Raw genomic sequence first — 20017 nt, forward strand, 5'->3', positions numbered from 1 at the left:
TCCACTATTTTTATTTTCAGTGGTGGAAGAAGTACTCAGATCCTTTACTTAAGTAAAAGTACAATACAGAAATGTAAAGAATACTCCATTACAAGTAAAATTCCTGCATAAAAAAAATCCCATTCAAGTAAAAGTACATTAAGTATTAACAGCAAAATGTACTTAAAGGATCAAAAGTCAAAGTAGTCTCCTCATTATGCAAAATGGCCCAATTTAGAATGTCATATTTATATCTATTTATCATACGTATAGTTTATACTGTATACATGTTAACTGATTAATTGATGTGTAGCCTACATGTAAGCCATTTATGTTTGCAAAGTAGAGCTAATTTTCACGCTGTATACCGTTTAATAGTCTAATCTATAATAATGCATATATATAACAAATTGATCATATCTTTTACATATAAAATCTTCATCTGAAAAGTAACTAAAGCTGTCAAATAAATGTAGTGGAGCAGAAAGTATAATATATCCCTTTGAGTAGTGGAGAGGAAATATAAAGTAACATCAAATGGAAATACTCAAGTAAAGTACAAATACCTCAAAATTGTACTGAAGTACAGTACTTGAGTAAATGTACTTGGTTACTTTCCACCACTGCTTATTTTATATGTTTTGGCAAAACAAATGTCTGTACATGGCATGCCAATAAAGCAAATTAAAACTGAAATTGAAGAAAAATAACTCAAATGTCATATACAGCGTACAGTGTTCAAAATATATATATTCTTTAATGACAAAAGGCATAAAAGGGCTAAACAAAGGAAACTTATGGTTTACAACACTATTGTAAAATAAGTCATATATTATTCATGGTGCCATATAGGTTCGTAAAAAATATTTTTAGTAATATAAATCTATGTATTCATCAATTTATTTAACAACATTTCTCCTCCATACATTACAGCAGTCTCCTGAATCAGAAAATAAAGAAAACTTGTACCCTATATGTTAAATGTTATTTTTATCATTCATTAACAATAAATGCACTAAAAATTAATTAAAGCTTTGGCCAAGAAGGTTTTGCATAAAACACTCTCAGGGAAATTTGTGAAGAATCATTTTTTAAATTTTTTATTCAGTCACAGGTATCATTATCCACGATGCTAACAGAGGATGGTCTGTTACTCAGGCCTGCAATATTAGAAATATGATTATTATAATTATAATTAGCACTTTTGTTCAAAGGCGGTCATTTTTGCCCTTTTATCTTGAAGGCAAAAGCGTCCACTTCCGTTTTAAGCCTGGCTATTTTGATGAGTTTGACTCAGTAACAGCAACACATCACAGGACCGTCCCATTGATGACTAACAAGCTAATTAAACCATACAGCAGGCTAATGACAGACGACAGGATCTTATCTGATGAAGTCATAGATTGAAATAGACCATTAAAGTCCCAAATGGCTTTAAATGAAATACATCCAGCACATTTATCTCCATTTCCATTGACATGTGGGGCTATTGTTTTCAATGGCTGAAGACACTAATTCAAGTACAAGTACTTATTAGCATGAAGTAAAATAAAATTAAATAATGAAATTACAATTTTGATATATTTAACTGTTTTCTACTCTTCCTCTTTATGCTCTTTCTTAACTATTGTCATTTTCTCATGTCTGTTCTGACCATTTCTCACATTCATGTGAGGTAACAGTCAATGAGTGTAATACATATTTTGGTTAAAATAGTATGATTCATGTGTGTCCATTAGTTTCATGTCTCACCCCGTCACACTAATGTATTTCTGCACCAAAACACTGTACTGTTCCTTTAAATGACATCACTAATAGGAAATGACATCATTTAAGAGTTTGAAGAAGACATGCTGGTGAGTTTTGATTTTCTTTCGGAACATTGTTTGATGCATTTTTCTTTCAAAACCTTCTCCGTCAAGCATGACATTTCTACCTCATCACTGAAAAAACATGGGGGACAACAATTTTTAACGAAATTTTCAAAGATGTATTTGTATAAAACATGATTTCTTCATATTTTTACATATTCTTCATGCTATGAAATACAAAATTCTCCGTTTGGTTATGATCAAAAATCTTAAAATTTCAAGGTCCAATCTGAACAGTTTCCATGGAATGACCCGGACATATACGTGCAAACTCCAGGCTGAACTCCATTAAAAAATATACACAATTAAAATATGTGGCTGATTTATCCACATGGGAGGCCTGAATCTTATTACATCAGTCACTTTACAAGAATGTATTTTCCATACTATTGTACGTTATTAGGCTAGATGTTCATTTCCTTAGTGAAACAATGAACAATGACAAAGACGGAGTGTTTTACGTCTAGGAAGCACTGTGTGATTTTATGGAAAATCTGTGCATGATGAACAAGTGTTCATACTGTAGGATGAGTGATAAACAATGTTAATTCACTTTTTGCTACTGGACTAAGGACGCATCTTGTATTATACACTTTGCTGCAGAAAACATGTGTCTCAAGAATTAAAGGGTTGTTTTAAGTGCTCAGGACATGCAGCTTGGTTTTCCAGTTGCAACACAAAGAAATGTCCCTGCAAAATGGTAAAAGAACCAGACGCAAATGATTCAATCTATTTAAATCAGTCTTGCAGTGTCATATAATGAAGTCAAGCAGGAGAAACAACCGTCAAAAGACAAGTAGTTAAAAGCAGTGACACTTTGGCTGTTACGGAGGAACAGTATGTATGTATGGGATGGATTATTATTATTATTAAGAGCCACTGCATTTTTGAGGGTGTGCTTTTTAATATTACTAAAAATAGAAAAAACAAAATAACATTTCACAGTAACATAAAATTAGACAAGCAAGCACACAGTGCAGAGAAAGACACATTTATTTTCTCTGCTAAACAGTAATTTTCATGATGACATTATGGACACATTTTTAAACACCCCTTTGATCCAGACTCAAATATCTCAACAAATAGTGATTAGATTGCTATGAAATATTGTACAGACATTCATGAATGTTCGTTTCTTTGGTGATGCCCTGACTTTTTCGATCATAATTGATCATTCTTATAGCACTCAATTGTTTTAATCATATTGTGATTTAAAAATCCAAATTTTGATATTGATATAGGCCCTATAACAGATTTGGATACAATATCAAATAACAAACTGTTACAGTTCTTTGTTTTTCCTCCTTCCTGTCTGTGCAAGAAATTATCGTCTGTTTAAAGAGTTTCTTATCACTCATAATTCAAATTTAGTTTGAAGTAATCAAAGAATCTTGTTGACCTCACTTCTCACAAAGTCATATTTAGCTGTTGCAGATAGTGCAGACTGAAATGTTTGAGTTAGTCCATCTTTGAATAAATATCATTAGACACAAACAGTGAAATTAACTGAAAATGTCACTGGATACATAAATGTTGACACACTGTCTCAGAAATAACAACAGAGGTACCGAATGTTGTAGTAAAAATAATAAAAACAAAGAATTAACAGTAATAAAACAGTAGTAAAACTTTACTACGTTTATACAGTTCGATTTGTTTAGCTTGTAAGAAACGCTCAGTGTAACTTACCATGATTCATTTCTTTAAGAGAAAATTCACATATATTATATTATCTTTTATTAGCATGAATACAGGGAAGCGCTGCAGATTTTCACAGGAACAGATCTGATGTTAAAACCACAAAACCTTCTACTTGCTTTTCTTACTTGAAGAAAAACAGATGCATCCTCCTGCTGTCCACGGTAAATTCCACATCCATTTGATCACCAGTGAACTTGTTTGCTCCTCATTCCTCTGAATTTTATGTATCTTCAGAGTCTGGTTTGGGCTTGGCCAGGTTGGCTCTGACTCGAGCCTGGTCCACTGCATCCAGCAGGTTTTTGGAGTCGAGTGCCAGAGTGTGACTGGCTGCCAACATCTGCCGCTGGCACTCCTCCTTCAGCGATGTGACGGAGTTCTGCTGGGCCAGTCGCATCTTATTGATGAGCTCTCCTAGATCCTTGTTCAGCAGTTTCTTTGTGCCCTCGATCTGAAGAGAGAAGGAGAGAAGATCACATCACAATCAAACTTCAGTTTCTCTGTGGTAGGAACAGCTGGAAAAATGAAAAAGACTTCAAGTACATAAATGCTGCATTATTTTTGTTTATCCTCTGATAAAAATCCATCTTGATTTTCATGCTGGTTTTATTTGTGTAGCCCAAAATTACAAATTTGCCTTTGAATGTAAGGAGGCTTTACATTCTGTACAGTATATAACATCCTTATCCTTAGACCATCAATTTGAATAAGGAACTCCCCCCCCAAAAAAAACCTTTAATGGGGAAAAAGTGGAAGAAACCTCAAGAAGGATGTTGTGTGTATAGAATAAACAAAATTGAAGAAACACAACACAGAAAAACAGGATGACAAAATAATAGATGGACTGATAACATTTGAAGAATCTGATCAGGGCGACGTCAGGTGCCGCTGAAAAGACACTAATGTAACTGTGTTAAGATACAGTATTTGAAATGCTTTTCTGTGTCCTAAATGAACAGACAGCAGGTACTGTTGGCTGCCTGCATGCATGTACATTATCATAAAAAAAAAGATGGACAGATAATAATTGATACAAAGAGAGATGAAGTGAGGCTTACCTCTGTTGTAACAGAGCTGTGCAGAGAAGGCAGGATCTCATCAACACTTTGAATCAGGCTACGAAGAGTGATACCCACCGCCTGAAGGTGGACGAGGGAGGGAGGCAAGGAGAAGTGGAGGGTGAGGCAGAGGGAGGGAAGACAGGAGGTGAGGATGATTAGAAACTTTAAAATGGAAACACCCCTTAAAGCATTAATCTATTATTAAATATTCTCACTCTCTTCATCATAAACTCTGCACACACACACACAAACACACGGTGATAGACATACTTTGACGGCGTTGGTATACTCCGAGGCCGGGAGCCTGTTGACATCATTCTTGAGCTGGACCACCTGTTTCACCATCGCCATGACGCCAGTGTAAACCTGATCACCTGATCGGTCCAGCTCAGCTGTGGCCTGAGACTACAACCCAACACAACACGACCAAATTTAATACAGAGCTCCACTTCAGTACAAAAGATGACAGCTCTACAAAACGTTTTCTGACCAATTTACAGTAGAGAAGTCTTTTTTATTTTACCTGTGTGTCTGCAGAAGGCATGGGAGGCTTCACTGGAGGACCTGACACACACAGACAAAAAGAAATACATACAAAGCATTTGGTGAAAATGATGCATCGTTGCTTCTTTATAATCTAATATTTCTTTCACATTGTAAACGTTTTACAGTTTCTTATCTTGAAATTTTCCTACATGGCACCTACATGCTGTAATTCATATTTCAAAAGGGTTTGTTGTGGCTTAAACATTACAACTACAAGAGGTTAGACATAGTAAAGCATGTTTAAAAAGGATTTCAGCTGACGTTAGGCCTCTTCAACTGGACTCACCATTGTTTGGGGTTTTCTCAGGAGGCTGCAAATAACAGAGAGAGAGAGAGAGAAAGGATTTATAACTTTAGTAGGTTTCAGTCTCAAACTTCAAGTCAGGTCAGAGGTCAAGTTACTGCTGTAAATTGCCTTTTCTGTAGTGGAAATGCTGAAGACATTTAGCCATCTAACTGAGTGAATCAATTGCGTCTCAGACTGGTTAATTGTGGTATAAAATCTTGAAGCACAGCTTTAAATGTTGAAAAATATTTAAATGATGCTGAAATGAAACCTTAAAAGAGGTTTTTCTCAAGTGTTTCTTGACTAATTTAGGACATACAGTATATTAACAGGTGTTTTCTGCCCTCTAGTGGTCAGAAATGTTTAATACAAGCTATAATATATCTCAAATTTGCACAAAAGGAAATAAAAAGACAATAATGTACCTTGGCGCATGAATCTACTCGCACCACAGGATCCTACAGAAAAACACAATGTCACTTACATGTGAAGTTTACAGTGAAAGCAGAGTTCAGCATAATGTACTGTATGTGAAGAAGTCATTTCAGTAAGATATGTGAGTATGAGTATTAATATGAGTTCTGTCATTGTAACATTATTGAATATTTCATCATATTTAGTCAAGCACATGATCTTTACACATGTCACTTTCGCTGTTTCATCACACTCATAAGACCACAAACAACTTTCTATACTTCCTTTGCCGTGCAGAGGAAGACATGCTTTACTGCTCTGCTGTGTGTGTGTGTGCATGTGTGTCTGTGTGTGTGTGTGTGTGTGTGTGTCTCACCAGTTGTTTCTCCTCCTGCTCCAGCCACTGTTTATCCATCAGCATCTCTTTTCTTTGTCTCTGTAAAGTGTCCTCAACTCGCGATCTCTCTTTTTCCCACACTGGCCTAGTATCCCTGTCTGCTGCCTACACATACACACACACACACACACACACACACACACACACACACACACACACACGACTTACAAAAGGAAGTTTTGAAAAGCTAAAATATGTGCTCATATTCAGTCATTTTTATAATATGTAACAGTATATCTTGGTGGTTTGTATAATCTATTTGGATTTTAAAATCCTCCTCTTTGTTTAAAACATGGAGTGGTTTGTTCAGCTTTTACTCAGTTTTTAAGAAATTGTTCCACGTCCAGTTTTTACACTCTGGCCATGAAGGCTGTAGCTGCAGCTGACGTTGCAGAACGTGACTCAACAACAAACTTCCTCCTTATGTTGTGATGTTATCTCGAAGGTTCAGTCATTGTTCTGTATGTACAATATACTGATACTGGTATAAAGTGATTGTGTGCCAGCATTTTCACCATTTGCAGTATTATTCAGCATGATTTCTCTCTGTAAGGGTGCAGGAAGTCACAGCAGTGGGTTCAAATAGCTCAGTTACACCCACCCAAATTTGATCAGTTTTTATGGCATATGTCCTTGTTTGTATGTGTGAGTGCACATTTATCTTTACGCATTTATTTATGTCTGCTGTGTGATTTCGGGTGTGTGTATGAGAGAGTGTGAAGCGCACCGGTATGCGTGAAACCCGAGGAAGGGTGTTGCCTTGTATTCTGGATGGCTGGTGAGAGAGAGAGAGAGAGAGAGAGAGAGAGAGAGAGGATTCATTTTTTTATTGTAATTTATTAAAGGAGATATGAGGTGGAAAAAAAAAACAATTAGAGGTCATCATTGCCAGTATGGTTGTAAAAAAAATCATTTTGATCTTTATTTGAAACTCTTTGGTTGAATCTTAACTTCCTCAGAGGTAGTTGCAAATGCTACTGGAGTCCACATTGAAATAAAATAAACATGTAAATGAAAAAAGAAATTGAAAATGAAAACAATCTGAGCATCAAACAAACAAAATGTTGACCATTTCAGAGTTTAATGCACATAATGTTTACTCCATCCCGATCATTTCATAATTCTTTGGTTAGATAATTTGCTTGCCTGCTAACTAATAAGGTTGTCAAATCATCGCTGTCTTTTAATACAGCTAGTGAACAAACAAACTAAACTGGAATTAGAAGTGAAATTAAATACTGAGGATCATTGTGAAATAAATATATGATGGCTTTGTATTTCTAGAGAGAAAGTAAAGTCACTTCAATACAGTCTGAGTTGTCTTGGAACCAGCAACGAGTGACCACAAGAAGAACTGCATCTAAAGTCACTTAAGCGTATTCCCACATTTAGATGTGGTGGTTGTGTGCAATGTAAAGGCTTCAGTGTATTCAGTATTTCAAACATACTGTGCAAGAACAAAAGGATATCTGGTATTTAACTGTAGAGCTTGACTGAGTTGCACCTAATAGTGTGTGTATTACCTTGGGTGGAGGCTCTGTGTGTTTGGGGCTGAGCAGAGATGGGTCGGAGCGTGACATATCATGCCTCGTGTCAACCTCCTGCTCCGTTCTGTGGATCTCACTGTCACACACACACAAACACAGACATCAGTTAGTGTGTGTCCAAGTGTCAAATGCATAAGGAAAAATAATATTTACAGTGTAAGAATATATCTTGATTTCACTTTTGCTTTCTTAAGAGGAACTTCTGTATTAACTGATGACATCTGGCTAATAAAAACACTGACTTATTGGTTGTATTTCATTGGTGCAGCACATGATTGGTTCACCCTCCATTATTATATTGAGCATGACATGAAATCCCATCATGCAAAGCTAAAAGAGCAGATTTGAGTCTCTGAAAGTGGCTATTTAAATCTCAGAAATATGTGTTCAGAAACTATGACTTTAAACTTTCATACCATTAGAAGCATTAAACGTCATGAGAATGAAACAATTATTACAGACTGACAACTTTGAACATTCCTGTTTTTTACTTTTAAAACCACAGTTTTACCATCAAAACAACTTTAAAACTTTCAAATCTTAGTGGAAGAAGGATGAGAAAAAAAAAGTGAAGATAATTGCAGGTAAGATGGGTATTTTTGCAGCAGTGATAGTGTGTGTGTGCAGGTACACGAGTGTGTACCTCAGGGAGCAGACGAGCTCGCTGAAGCTGGGCCGGGCTTCTGGCCTGTAGTTCCAGCTGTGGGTGAGCAGGGAGTAGATGGTGGGCGGGCAGAGCTGCGGTTTTGGGAGTCGGATCCCCGACTCGAGCTGATTGATCACCTGCCCGTTCTCCAGCCAGAAGAACGGCTGCTGGGCCATCGAGAAGATCTCCCACACACAGACACCTGGGTGAACACACACAGGTGATAAGCTGTATTGGCTTGCATCATAGTTAAACAAATCTTAACAGTTTTGTCTACCCTCATTTATGTACAGGGGCGGATTTAGTGATTTGCCCCCGGCAAATGCCATCTTGCTTTATTTTCACCCTTTCTCTAACTGGGAATGTTGGTATTGGCTTTGGTAGAAGAAGTACTCAAAACTTTTTTCTAAACTAAAACTATCAATAATAAAACTATTAATACCACACAATAAAAGTACTGTAAAGTCCTGAATTCAAATTTTTACTACAGTTATGTGTTTTGGGGGGCCTTTTGTAAGATATTTTGGGGTACAATGAGTTAGAATAGTAACATAATTAAGTATTTTTCATATATAAACATCATAATAAATCTACAGCTGTTTGGGGCCCTTTTAGTCGGGAGCCCCAGGCAGTTGCCTACCTTGCCTAATGGTAGAGTCCCTCGTTGTTTATGTATGGAGTCTAGAGAGTGCCAAAAAAACAAGAAACTCCTAATTGCTAATTCCCCCTTAGCTTAGTTACTGTTGCTACATATGAAAAGGGTTTCAATCTAGTTTAATACCTTTGCAGTTTACAGTGATAACAGTGGCAAATTTATTACACCGCTTGAGATTTGTAGTATTATTTTGGTACAATGAGTCTCTGATTTCACACAGAAGTAAACAAAAGCAGGCTGCTCATTTTTGTCAGCAGTAGCTAATGTTAGCTGCTGTCTGAGTTGGTGTAAAATTGGTTTCCGGCTGACTTTTTCATGTTTCCTGCTAACTGGTTTTAAAACCACAAAAACTAAAAGACATGCTAAAAATCTTGAAGCTAAAGCTACATGTCCCATGCAAGAAGTTAGCATCCTCTCCAGTTGATGAACATAACACTGTTTTGAAAAAAATATTTGAACAAGCAGAAGAGAAGTTAGATTGATGCTTTGCTGTTCACATATTAACACTGTATGTTTTATGAGAGAAAAGACTTGGATGAGGATTAAAACAATGTGTCTGTCAAACATGACACTATATCAGGGAACATTGGCTGCGATTGCTCTACTTCCCCAAAACTAGATAAAGATCAGGACAGAGCCATAAACTCTAAACATTACTCTAAACTCTGATATAGTGTTACCATTTTGGCTCCTACTAGGTGGATGCTCCAGTCCTGAATGGGGCTTTTGGGTTTTGGAAAAGCTAAAAAAACAACACCAACCTCCAAACTCTTCAGATACTGAAAGTCCATAATACTTCATGTATAATCTACAGTCTATGATTATTCTGGTGGTACATACATTTTTTTTTAAAACACTTGAACTACCGTTGGATGTAATGCAGTTCACCAAAACATACAACCTCAAAGTCATGAATAGCATTATATTGTCCTCAATGAAGGATCACAGGTGTCAAAATATGTTTCTGTTTCAGATACAGAAAAGACTGAAGAAAAAGACACGAGAAAAAAAGTTTCTATTTTTATCACAAGAATCTAGCCTCCAACATGCAGGCCACAGTAGCTTCCTACAATCACATATAAGATGTGCATTGAGAACATTGTTGAAAACAAATGTTTTTCTCACCAAACATCCAGACATCACTAGCTGTGGTAAAGCGTCTGAAGTTGATGGATTCTGGTGCCATCCATTTGATCGGTAATCGACAAACCGAGGCTGCACAGAGAAGAGAAATAGACAAAAAAAAAAAAGAGAGAATGGAGGATGTCTTTATGGTATGCATGCTGTATGCAATTACACCCAAAATAAACTTCTACCTCTTTAACAAAGGTGCTGACCTGAAATGTTGACCACAAACACTGTATGCAATTGTGAATGTTTTTGTACCTTTGTAATACTCTTGATCATCAACATAGCGAGACAGACCAAAGTCACCAAGCTTGACGCACTCAGAGGACGCCACCAAGATATTTCTAACGGCTATATCTCTACAGCACACAGACAGAGCAGAAACCACAAACACCAACATTAAATATCACTATATACATAATTAGGTCAAATGTTACATATTTCAATAAATATTTTACTCTCTGCAGAATAACAAGGCCATCCAAGGCCTATTTTGTAAATACACTGGGACAGAAATGGCAACAGTAACTTAATGATACAATACTTTCTTTCCTGAGATGCCCTGGCTTCTACTTACAGTGAAATGCCTTTTTTTTTCTTTTTTTTTTACTTTTTTCTTGTAAAAAATGTATCACAAATAAATGAGGTTGCTTGTCTTCTCATACCTGTGCACCATGTTGAGGCCCTCCAGGTAAGCCATGGCTTTGCAGATTTGTAGACAGTACAGGATTAACGTTGTAGTTGAGATGATGTACTGCTGCTGATTGAGATAGTTCCCCAACTGCCAGGATGCAAAAATGTCTACTTTAACAAGATATTTGACTATTTTAAAGTGGATTTTTCCTATGCATGATATCACCATCCCAAACTATGTCCACACAACTACCTGCAAATTGAGCATCTAACATGAGCAGTTTAACTATTTTATGATGACCTTGTTTTACACATATACAAATCAGCCCTACACACACACACACACACACACACACACACCTCTCCAAGTTCATAGAGCTCCATGATGATCCAGACAGGATCAACCTCAATGACTCCGATTAGACGCACAATGTGGGGATGATCCAAATTTTTCATCAAGCCTACAACAGACAGAGCAATGCACCACATTTTTATCATTCATTTATGAGACAGAAAATAAATGAAGGTTAACTGACAGGAGACAAAAAGGAAAAGCTAAAAAAAAAGCTGCTATAATCAATATTTTTATTTTAACACTGAATTAAATGACTGTCGCTCATAGTGCTAAAACAACAGAGACTTATCACCAAACTCTGTAATTCTCCTCAGCTCTACAGTGCATTGTAGCCTCTTCTAGTTCATTTCTGGCGGTGGTTTTGCGGCACATTTACTGATGGGTTCTGTTTCACAGCTCTCATCAACCTCATTTAGCAGCAGCAGGCAGCTGTTGAGCTGTGAAACTGAATCAGATACGCTATACGCTACCTGACCACAAGGCAGACAGAGCAAAGTTAGTGACTATCTAGCTTCAGTAGGTGAAGAAAGTGAAGCACTTTGTTGCTAGGGCCCAATATCTTTTTGCTCAGGAGTCGATGGGGACCAAAAATAGCCAAAAAGAGAGTGAATACTGGACTTATATTCATCAGTTATAGAAACACTACTCAAAATGAAAGCTAATGTTGTTTGCTAGGTGTGCAAAATTCTTTAATGCAGCTTTAAAGTACATTTCTGTGAGAAGTGTAGCCACAACTAATGACCGTTCTTCTCCACCATCAGACCTAACTGTTCACTTTTTGCTCAAGAAATTTCAAAATAAAATGACCATAAAATTTGAACCGAGTGCATGAAGATGTTTGATTTTAACTGTTCAACGGCTGCTAAAGCTCTGAGAAAAGCAAAATCATCAATACAATTTTCATTATAAGCCACGCCTGTCTTGATTTTATTTCAAAGTTTTCAAAGTGACGCATATTATTGCATGTCTTGCTCGAGGGCATTACAAACTGTGTCACACAAAATTACTGGCAACTTCAGCTAAAATAACTTCTTTCTAGAACTAAACTATGCCACTCACATAGGAACGATTATGTATGACTCTTGTCTAGCCCGCAGCCCCCAGTCTGACTTTTTTCATGAAGCCACAGGCAACAGGAAGTCGATTACAGCAATCTTCTGACTAATGCAACATGCAAAACCCAGAAATGTTTCAAACGGAGATATTGCACTATGCTATATATTGTACTTTGATATTGCTTGTTTCTTTTTTTGTATTTCCTGTGAATAAAACAATGGTACACTAAGTAGTTTGCTACTGCAGTGATTTAACTTGTAACCAGTTAAGGTTTCCTGTTATGATCCTCCATCAGGCTTTGCAGCTGTTTCACAAATCTTTATACAAACCCTGATGTGCACATTAGTGGAAATAATCACAGCAACAGCTACATACTCACTAGCTTCACTGAGAAACTTCTCCTTCACATCAGCTGAACAGTCCTTGCATGTTTTAATGGCCACACGGATCCTCTCCCCTGTCTGCAAACACACACACGCGTGTACATTACGTGAACCACGACTGGGCACTATTCTGTGCATTTAGTAAATGCAGAGGTGACAGATTTTATTTAGATCCCTACAGTGATGTTTGAGAGTGAACAGGTGAACTCACTGGGCTTTTATAAAATCCATCATGAACCTCCCCGAAGAATCCCTCGCCCAGGATGCGACCCACAACAACATGATCTCTGGAGATCCCGTACTTCTCTGAACATACAAACATAAAGAAACTGAGGGATGGGTTAAGTGGATACAAATATGTTCACATTTTTGATGAAACTTCTAACTATCCAAGTAAAGAAATCCTTAAAAAGGATTTAATTTGTAAAAATGTGTTTCTCACATTACAATAAAAAACACCAGTTTAACACCAACCATAATCTTTTTTTTTAATCAACACAACTATAAATGCAGCTGTACAGGTGAGTGACATATGTTAAAGCTGGTAAATTAAAGAAGAAAGAATTCAGGTTCAGTGTTTGGAAATTCAAAGTATCTTAAGTCATTGACAGGACAGGTTCACACCTTCTGTATCACACTCTGTATTTGTATATGTTGCAAATGCATTTTTTGTAAATTATTTCTGAGGAAAGGTTCATCAGTATATATACAGCTTTAGGTTTCCTGTCTGCTTCATGTAGGCAGTTCTTCAAAATGAAAGACAAATGTTGTGGTTGAAGCTGAAACCTGGTGGCAAGCATGACAGAATGAACATTATGCTTACAGACAAAAAACCAAAAGCTACATGCAAAGTTTTTTTACTGACTGTCACGGGGTTATTAGTTAAATTCCAGGGTAATTTTGAGTGCAGTTTTGAAAGTTTAAACTTTCCACTCCTGTTAATTTAGAAAATTCCAAATTTTGTATTGTTTGTCATATGTTGTAATGATTGTTCAACACATTTCTTTCTCAAAGAGGAAGAGAGCAACATGAAGATGATTTGGTCCTGTTTCATGTTTTTTTTTTTTTCCATTACACCTCATCACCTCATCTGATAACCAAAATAACATAATCACTGAAATTTCTTATCTGATTGCCTGGTCAGGAGCATTAAGTAACAGCAGATATGGGTTTCTGAAGTATTTTCAGGTGTCAGTAAAACATGACTCACCAGAAGAGTCTTCTGTTTTCTCTGGAATCTCAGCATAAATATCTGAATCTGAGGTTAAAGGGGGCAAAAAACAGAAGAAGAAGTTGATTAGTCTGCTAAAATTAGCAGGATGTAGAACAGCAGAAGTAAAAATTAAACATGCATACTGAAATGGAACAAAATGACTCAAACGCCTACACCTGATGCATCTGTCAAAATCAGTCATTAGACTTACTTGTTCCACTATCAGGAACACTGGAATCACCACTGGAAGAGAGAGAAAGACTTTTAGGGAGCGTAATGTAACAGCTTAATACTCTTAAACCAATAATATTACCAATAAACAGAGGAGTATGTGCTCTTTGAGTGCAACCTAACCAGAAAGCCAATTGCTATTTATTTGTGGCTGTTTACATTTCTCCTTTATTATAAAGCAACCAGTCAATGATCAGCATTATTTAAACATCTGTGACCTTTGGTCCAACAGAGGGAAAAAATAACTAGATCACAAAGGGTGTGAAGAGGGAGGGTGTGAAGATAAAAATATGTTTAAGAGGAATTTACTTTCCAATATGTTTCATTTTTTTAAATGTGTTTTCAAAGACTGAACACACTCACTGTTGTGTTGGGATGGCAGGCAGTTTTGGTCTTGTGTCTCTCCCTGTAAAAAAAACAACCCTTTTGTTTATCTGAAGTTTTTGCACTTACGTCTCCAAGGCTTACTAAATAGAGAGACTAGAAATTAAAGGAACATTACAGATTTTTATAACCAGGGTCATATTTTCATATTGTTGGGCATAAAAACTGCTGGATAGTTTAGCATCTTCTGATTGAAAAGAGCATATTTCCATCTTTGTTACCAGGAAAGCACATGATGCAAAGTGTACCTTTGCTGGGCCTGACAATGTGCGAGGTCTCAGAGCCGCTTTCTAGCCGACAGTAGCCGTCGATCAGGTCAGCCATGTTCTCTGCTACAGCTAGGGACGAGGTTTTCACCGACAATGGCTAAGAGGTTAAACACAAAGGATATTCATATATGTGCTCAACTCACATGTTAACCTCAGAAGTGCAACTCTGAGGCCAGAGCATATTACTGCATATGAAAAGCATCTCCTGACTGTGTCAGTCAAACACATAAAGGCTTGCACCTGTCGGGGTATGCTGATGGCTTATTTTAACCACATAATTCTTTTTTATTTATGAAGTCATGTAAATCAACATTGTGCCAAATCTCACACCTGCAGCTATCAGATCGGTCATTTCTGAAGACATTGCACTGACACCAATACGTTTTGCAAGCAAGAGCGAGAGACATAAATGAGAACATAAATTAAAACTCATAGATCCATTGTTTTATAAATGTAAATTAATGGCTAAAGGCTGGCATCCTGTGGTGGATTTGCAGGTGTTAATGAAGGAGGCTGTTTGTATCACAACCTGATTAGCATGGTGAAATTTTTAATGAGCAAGATTAAAACCTACTCTCTTAACAAATGAGGCTCAAACCATCTGCAGATGTATATCTATGAATATTTAACATTATGGTTTTGAACTGATGATGAGACAGGATATGGCTAAAAGAGAAAGTGACGAGAGTAATCATAGATAGGTACGTATATAAGTGTTTGACTAAAAGGTCCAACACAGCTGAGCCTTGGTAGCCCCCCAGTCCCAATGATGGTGCCCAGAGTTCCAATTTCAAGACGGCCATTTTTGGTCATTTTCTTTTTTTAACACCTCCTTTTTTCTTTTGCTTACTCTTACTCTTCCTTCCTATTTCTGTATTTTCTCTTTCAGTTATAAATACGCTCATATACATACACACTGCTATTGGCAGCTATAACTGGCTTGCATTATAATATCTGTTGTTATCACTATTAATATTATACTGTATTTCTTTCACATTTTCTTGCTTTATGTTTCCACCTCTGTCTGTGATTATGTACTGTCACTATGCACCAATAATAAAAAAAAAGAGTAGGCATAAGTAAAGAATTAGCACTAAGGTAGTTTGAGCTTCATTTTCCCCTACAGTGTTTTCAAAAGAACACCCTCGGTCACTCTAGCTTTTTGACAGACATCTGCATTTGAATGGGTTAAGGTTCAAGTTAAAGGAATAGAAGATTGATACCACTTTTATATCTGTATGTTAAAAAAAAGAAGCTACAACATACTGAAAACAAGGGGAAACAGCTAGTTTACCTGTTTGGATCCCTCTATTTGGACGGTGAGCAGAGCCTGACCGTCACTCTCTGCAGAGGTAGAGATACTCTGCACCTGAGAGTATTTAGCCATACAGGAGGGCTGGAAAACAGGCAGAGACAAAGATGTTAAAAGTAGAAATAAAGCAAGAGTAAATGGCAAATGGCTGTAGAGTAAATGCAGTACAAAAGTTTATAAAATCAAGAAATCTCGGAAAAGCTGAGAGAAAGAGAGAGTGAGCTCACGTTTAAGTCTTCACTTTGTTGACTGATGCCGTTAGGACCAATGACCAGTTCTATTGCTACATCCCAACCAAGCTATGGGCACAAGAAACACACACACACACACACATGCCTGGGTAAAATGTCTTATTTTGACATAAGAATACTATTAGTAAAGATATCTCAGGAAATCATTCAACTTTTGTGGAGGGATTTAACTGCAAAACAGATCAAAGTCAGAGTGGTCAGAGGAATTTCCAAACTTTACTAGAATACAATCTGGTTGGAAATGCTGACTGCTTCAATAATACTAAATTTAACAAGAAAACTAACGTGTGCACGCATCAAACTCTCACTCACCACTAGCTGGCAGGCGAAGTTCTCCTGTGTGTAGCTGCAGAATTGAGCCAGTGTGCTGAAGAACTTGGCAATGCACTCGTCCTGTTTCAGAGTGGAGTAGCCCTGGAACGTGTCCTGGATCATCCGACGCAACCGCTTAGGCTGATACACGTTGCACAAAGACAAACAGCAATCATTTAAAGTTCATTGTAAGAACTTTAACACATCTTTAGGGCAGAGAAAAGAGACACTCAAAACAGGAAAATTACTTTACAGCAGTTGTTTTGACTCTCTACCTTAATATTGTTGATCAGCTCTTTGGGAAAGAACAAGTCCAGCCCCACGTCCTTCCTAAGGGAGGAAAGTCAGACCACAGTCATGAAACAAACACCCCTTTCCAAAAGCATACAGAGCCAGGATTCAAACCCTCTTATTGCAAAGCTTCATTGCTAACCACTGAGGCACTGTGCTGGCCATCAGGTTTGAAGCTCTCTCATGAATGTAAACCAGCTGAATGGCAGAGATGCTCATTTGTATCTGCTTGAGTATCATCCAATCTATGTTGGTTGTCATTTTAACCACAGACCACTTCTGGTCAGTTCACTCTTATTTCTCAGGCCTGTGATTCCTCTCCGTATAGATATCTTTGTGGTATACACACAGTGGTTAGATAGCTACTGAGATAAAGTATGTGTGCTGCAGTGGATGTCAAAGGTTTCTCTTCTGTTGTTTGATGATGCAGTGTAACGGAAGTTTTATTACAACAAAATATATATAAAAGGGAAATTGCCTAAATGGAGGGTTATGCAGGCATACAGTAGAACAATCATGCTTGACTTACTCTAATAGTTCAAAGTTGGACTTTTTCTCCAGTCCATTTGGATTCATGTCTTTGTAGAATCTCCTGTGGGCAAAATAAGTGAACACAGTGTTTATGAATGACTCAAACACTGCTCACAAAGAGACCATTTCCAGTTGTTGTTCTATTTTCTTGGATCTGGAACACTGAGAGAACAAGGGTGAGGTGGTGGTTGCTCAGTACCTTATTTCCAGACAGCCAAGCTGTAGGGCCATCCCCTCGCTGACCTTAGAGGCGTACCGCTGCATGTATTCACTTCGCACCTGTAGATAAAACAGTCACACATCTGCCGCTCACTACAGCCGTTATCTAACTGACTTCACTTTGCAAATATGTTCTCACCCACAAGTTCTAAAACTTTGCAAAGGTTAATGTACACACACATACTGACGTATTACTGACCTGCTGGTAAAAGTAGAGCAAAGTGGTTCTGTCATCATCGAATTTCTTGGTGAAGTCTGATGGGATGTATCTGATCCTCAGGTCATATCTGGACAAACAACCATCACTTGATCTCTGTTGCCATAAGTCTACATTTACTTAATTACATAAATGTCTTGTATACAAACACAATGTGCTATGACGATTAGTACTATATATAGCACATGAAATATTAGCATGGACATTATCAAACTAATGGCTGGATTTCTTTTCAGTTTCTCTAAGGACATTCATGGCCCACAGAGGATGAATCCTAGTGATCCCCTGCCCCTACCTCTAGTGTCACCATCAAGAAGGTCATTGTAGACAAGATATTGGACTATTCAAAGTAAAAATATGATATATTTCAAATATATGTGCTGTAAATGAAGCGCGACCAGACAAAGACAGAAGTACTGACCTCCACTCAGCCTCAAGGTGCTGCTGCTCATAGCGCTGGGTGAGTTCAGACACAGTCAGGTCTGGGTGTAGCCAGTGTATCTCTGAGGACTTGAGGTGATTGAGGAGGAGGCCATAACAGTGGTTGTATTTTATCTCTGGACCCACACAGCCGCTAGACAGCACCGCATTGATGATAGACTGGGACATAAGAGATTATACGGTGAATTTGAATAAAAATCATATTGATAGTTGCAGTATTAAAGCCTCATCTACCTAATATACTGTTTTCTCTGCAATGTCTGTGTGAGTGTTAGTAAAGTGAAGTTTAGTACAGTGGAGTAAAGTGGAGCATATAGCGGTATATATAATGCAGTGAGGTACAGTAGAGTACAGTTGAAACAAGACTAGTAGGAAAATAAAATACAGTACAGTAAAGAGTGGAGTGCAGTGGTGTACAGTACAGTAAAGTACAGTGGAGAACAGTAGAGTGCAGTATAGAGTAGAGTATAGAGTACAGAGTAGAATACACTAGAGTACAGTAAATAGTACAGTATAGTACAGTAGAAAGCAGTATGGTAAAGTACAGTAAAGTACAGTGGAGAACAGTAGAGTGCAGTATAGAGTAGAGTATAGAGTACAGAGTAGAGTACACTAGAGTACAGTATAATAGAGTTGATTACAGTACAGTAGAAAGCAGTATGGTAGAGTTCAGCAGAGTACAGAGTAGAGTACACTAGAAAGCAGTATGGTAGAGTAGAGTACAGAGCAGAGTATAGTACAGTAAAGTACAGTAGAGTACAGTAGAGTATAGTAGAGTATACCCTGACGGTCCATCCCTCTACACAGCGGACCAGTTTGAAGTTCTTGCCCAGGTTAGAGTTGTTGCTAAGGAAACACACTTTGATGATCTTCGTCGGGAAGATGTTGTCCCTGGAGAAAGTTGTCGTGGGAGACGCGTCCGAGAAGTCTGGCTGGCTGGTAGGAGACATGCTCCTCCAGGACAGGGTGCTTGTGTCCCCAGACATCACATACACTCAACACACAGTGTTGCTACGGCATATATACATACACGTTGTCACGCCCACACACACCATTTCATTCGCTATCTGTTCCTTCTCTCTTAGTCACATCATATAAGCACATAAAACACATATATACATGGACACATCAAAGCTGGAGACAGACAGGAAATGGACACAACATGATCATGCTGTTGTATTTGAAGAATGTTCAAATCTCAATAAATGATCCGACGTCTGCTGTACTCACCAATCTTGCACAAGCTCCCCCGCTAAGCACGAGCAAAGTACTGTCAGTCTTTAAAACTGAGGACAAGTCGATGGCAGCAACACACAGCCTTCATTTAACTTTGTAAAGTGCGGATTTGATCGTTTGTTCTTTCTTTGACAGCTTAACCGACCCAAAAAAACGTATCTGAAGCTGTACTCTTGAAGAAAAGACACATCAGTAACTGAAAGAGGAAATGGTACTAAGGGAACAAATAAGGAAGTTGAAGCGCCGCTAACAGAAAAACTGATAGGACTGATGCAACTACGGTGTCAACCCCCCCACCCCCCCGCCAGTTTCACATGCAGTGGCACAGTCCAGCGAAACCTCATTCCACCCCCTCCGCTCAAAGATGGGCATGGTTTACAGAACTCTCACTTCCTCTCCCAAAAGTTTTGATGCGCAAATGCAAAATACAGGTGATTTTCTTTCTCTTTTTATAT

General features: G+C 37.7%; 1 protein-coding gene across 2 annotated transcripts; it reads right to left on the reverse strand.

Annotated features, from left to right (window-relative positions):
- Window positions 1-2732: 2732 nt before the first annotated feature.
- Window positions 2733-19841, reverse strand: LOC122976649 (protein-tyrosine kinase 2-beta-like). Of its 2 annotated transcripts, XM_044345228.1 has the most exons (30): window positions 19557-19841; window positions 19109-19460; window positions 18307-18485; window positions 17868-17955; window positions 17649-17728; window positions 17448-17510; window positions 16903-16957; window positions 16628-16768; window positions 16292-16363; window positions 16047-16148; window positions 14732-14849; window positions 14463-14505; window positions 14080-14111; window positions 13866-13913; window positions 12867-12961; window positions 12652-12733; window positions 11222-11322; window positions 10894-11009; window positions 10487-10587; window positions 10226-10315; window positions 8443-8647; window positions 7776-7875; window positions 6980-7027; window positions 6232-6357; window positions 5867-5899; window positions 5442-5466; window positions 5133-5173; window positions 4880-5014; window positions 4607-4687; window positions 2733-3999 (listed from the first exon to the last, which is right to left on the reverse strand). In XM_044345228.1, the coding sequence occupies exons 2-30, from the start codon at window positions 19310-19312 to the stop codon at window positions 3772-3774; spliced, it is 2832 nt and encodes a 943-aa protein (XP_044201163.1). In that variant the 5' UTR covers window positions 19313-19460; window positions 19557-19841; the 3' UTR covers window positions 2733-3771. The 2 variants fall into 2 exon arrangements, with proteins under 2 accessions (XP_044201163.1, XP_044201164.1); XM_044345229.1 differs by having other exon boundaries at window positions 19109-19841.
- Between the last annotated feature and the right edge of the window lie 176 nt (window positions 19842-20017).

The sequence above is a fragment of the Thunnus albacares genome, chromosome 24, assembly GCF_914725855.1.
Source record: "Thunnus albacares chromosome 24, fThuAlb1.1, whole genome shotgun sequence".
In the NCBI taxonomy this organism is placed as follows: domain Eukaryota; kingdom Metazoa; phylum Chordata; class Actinopteri; order Scombriformes; family Scombridae; genus Thunnus; species Thunnus albacares.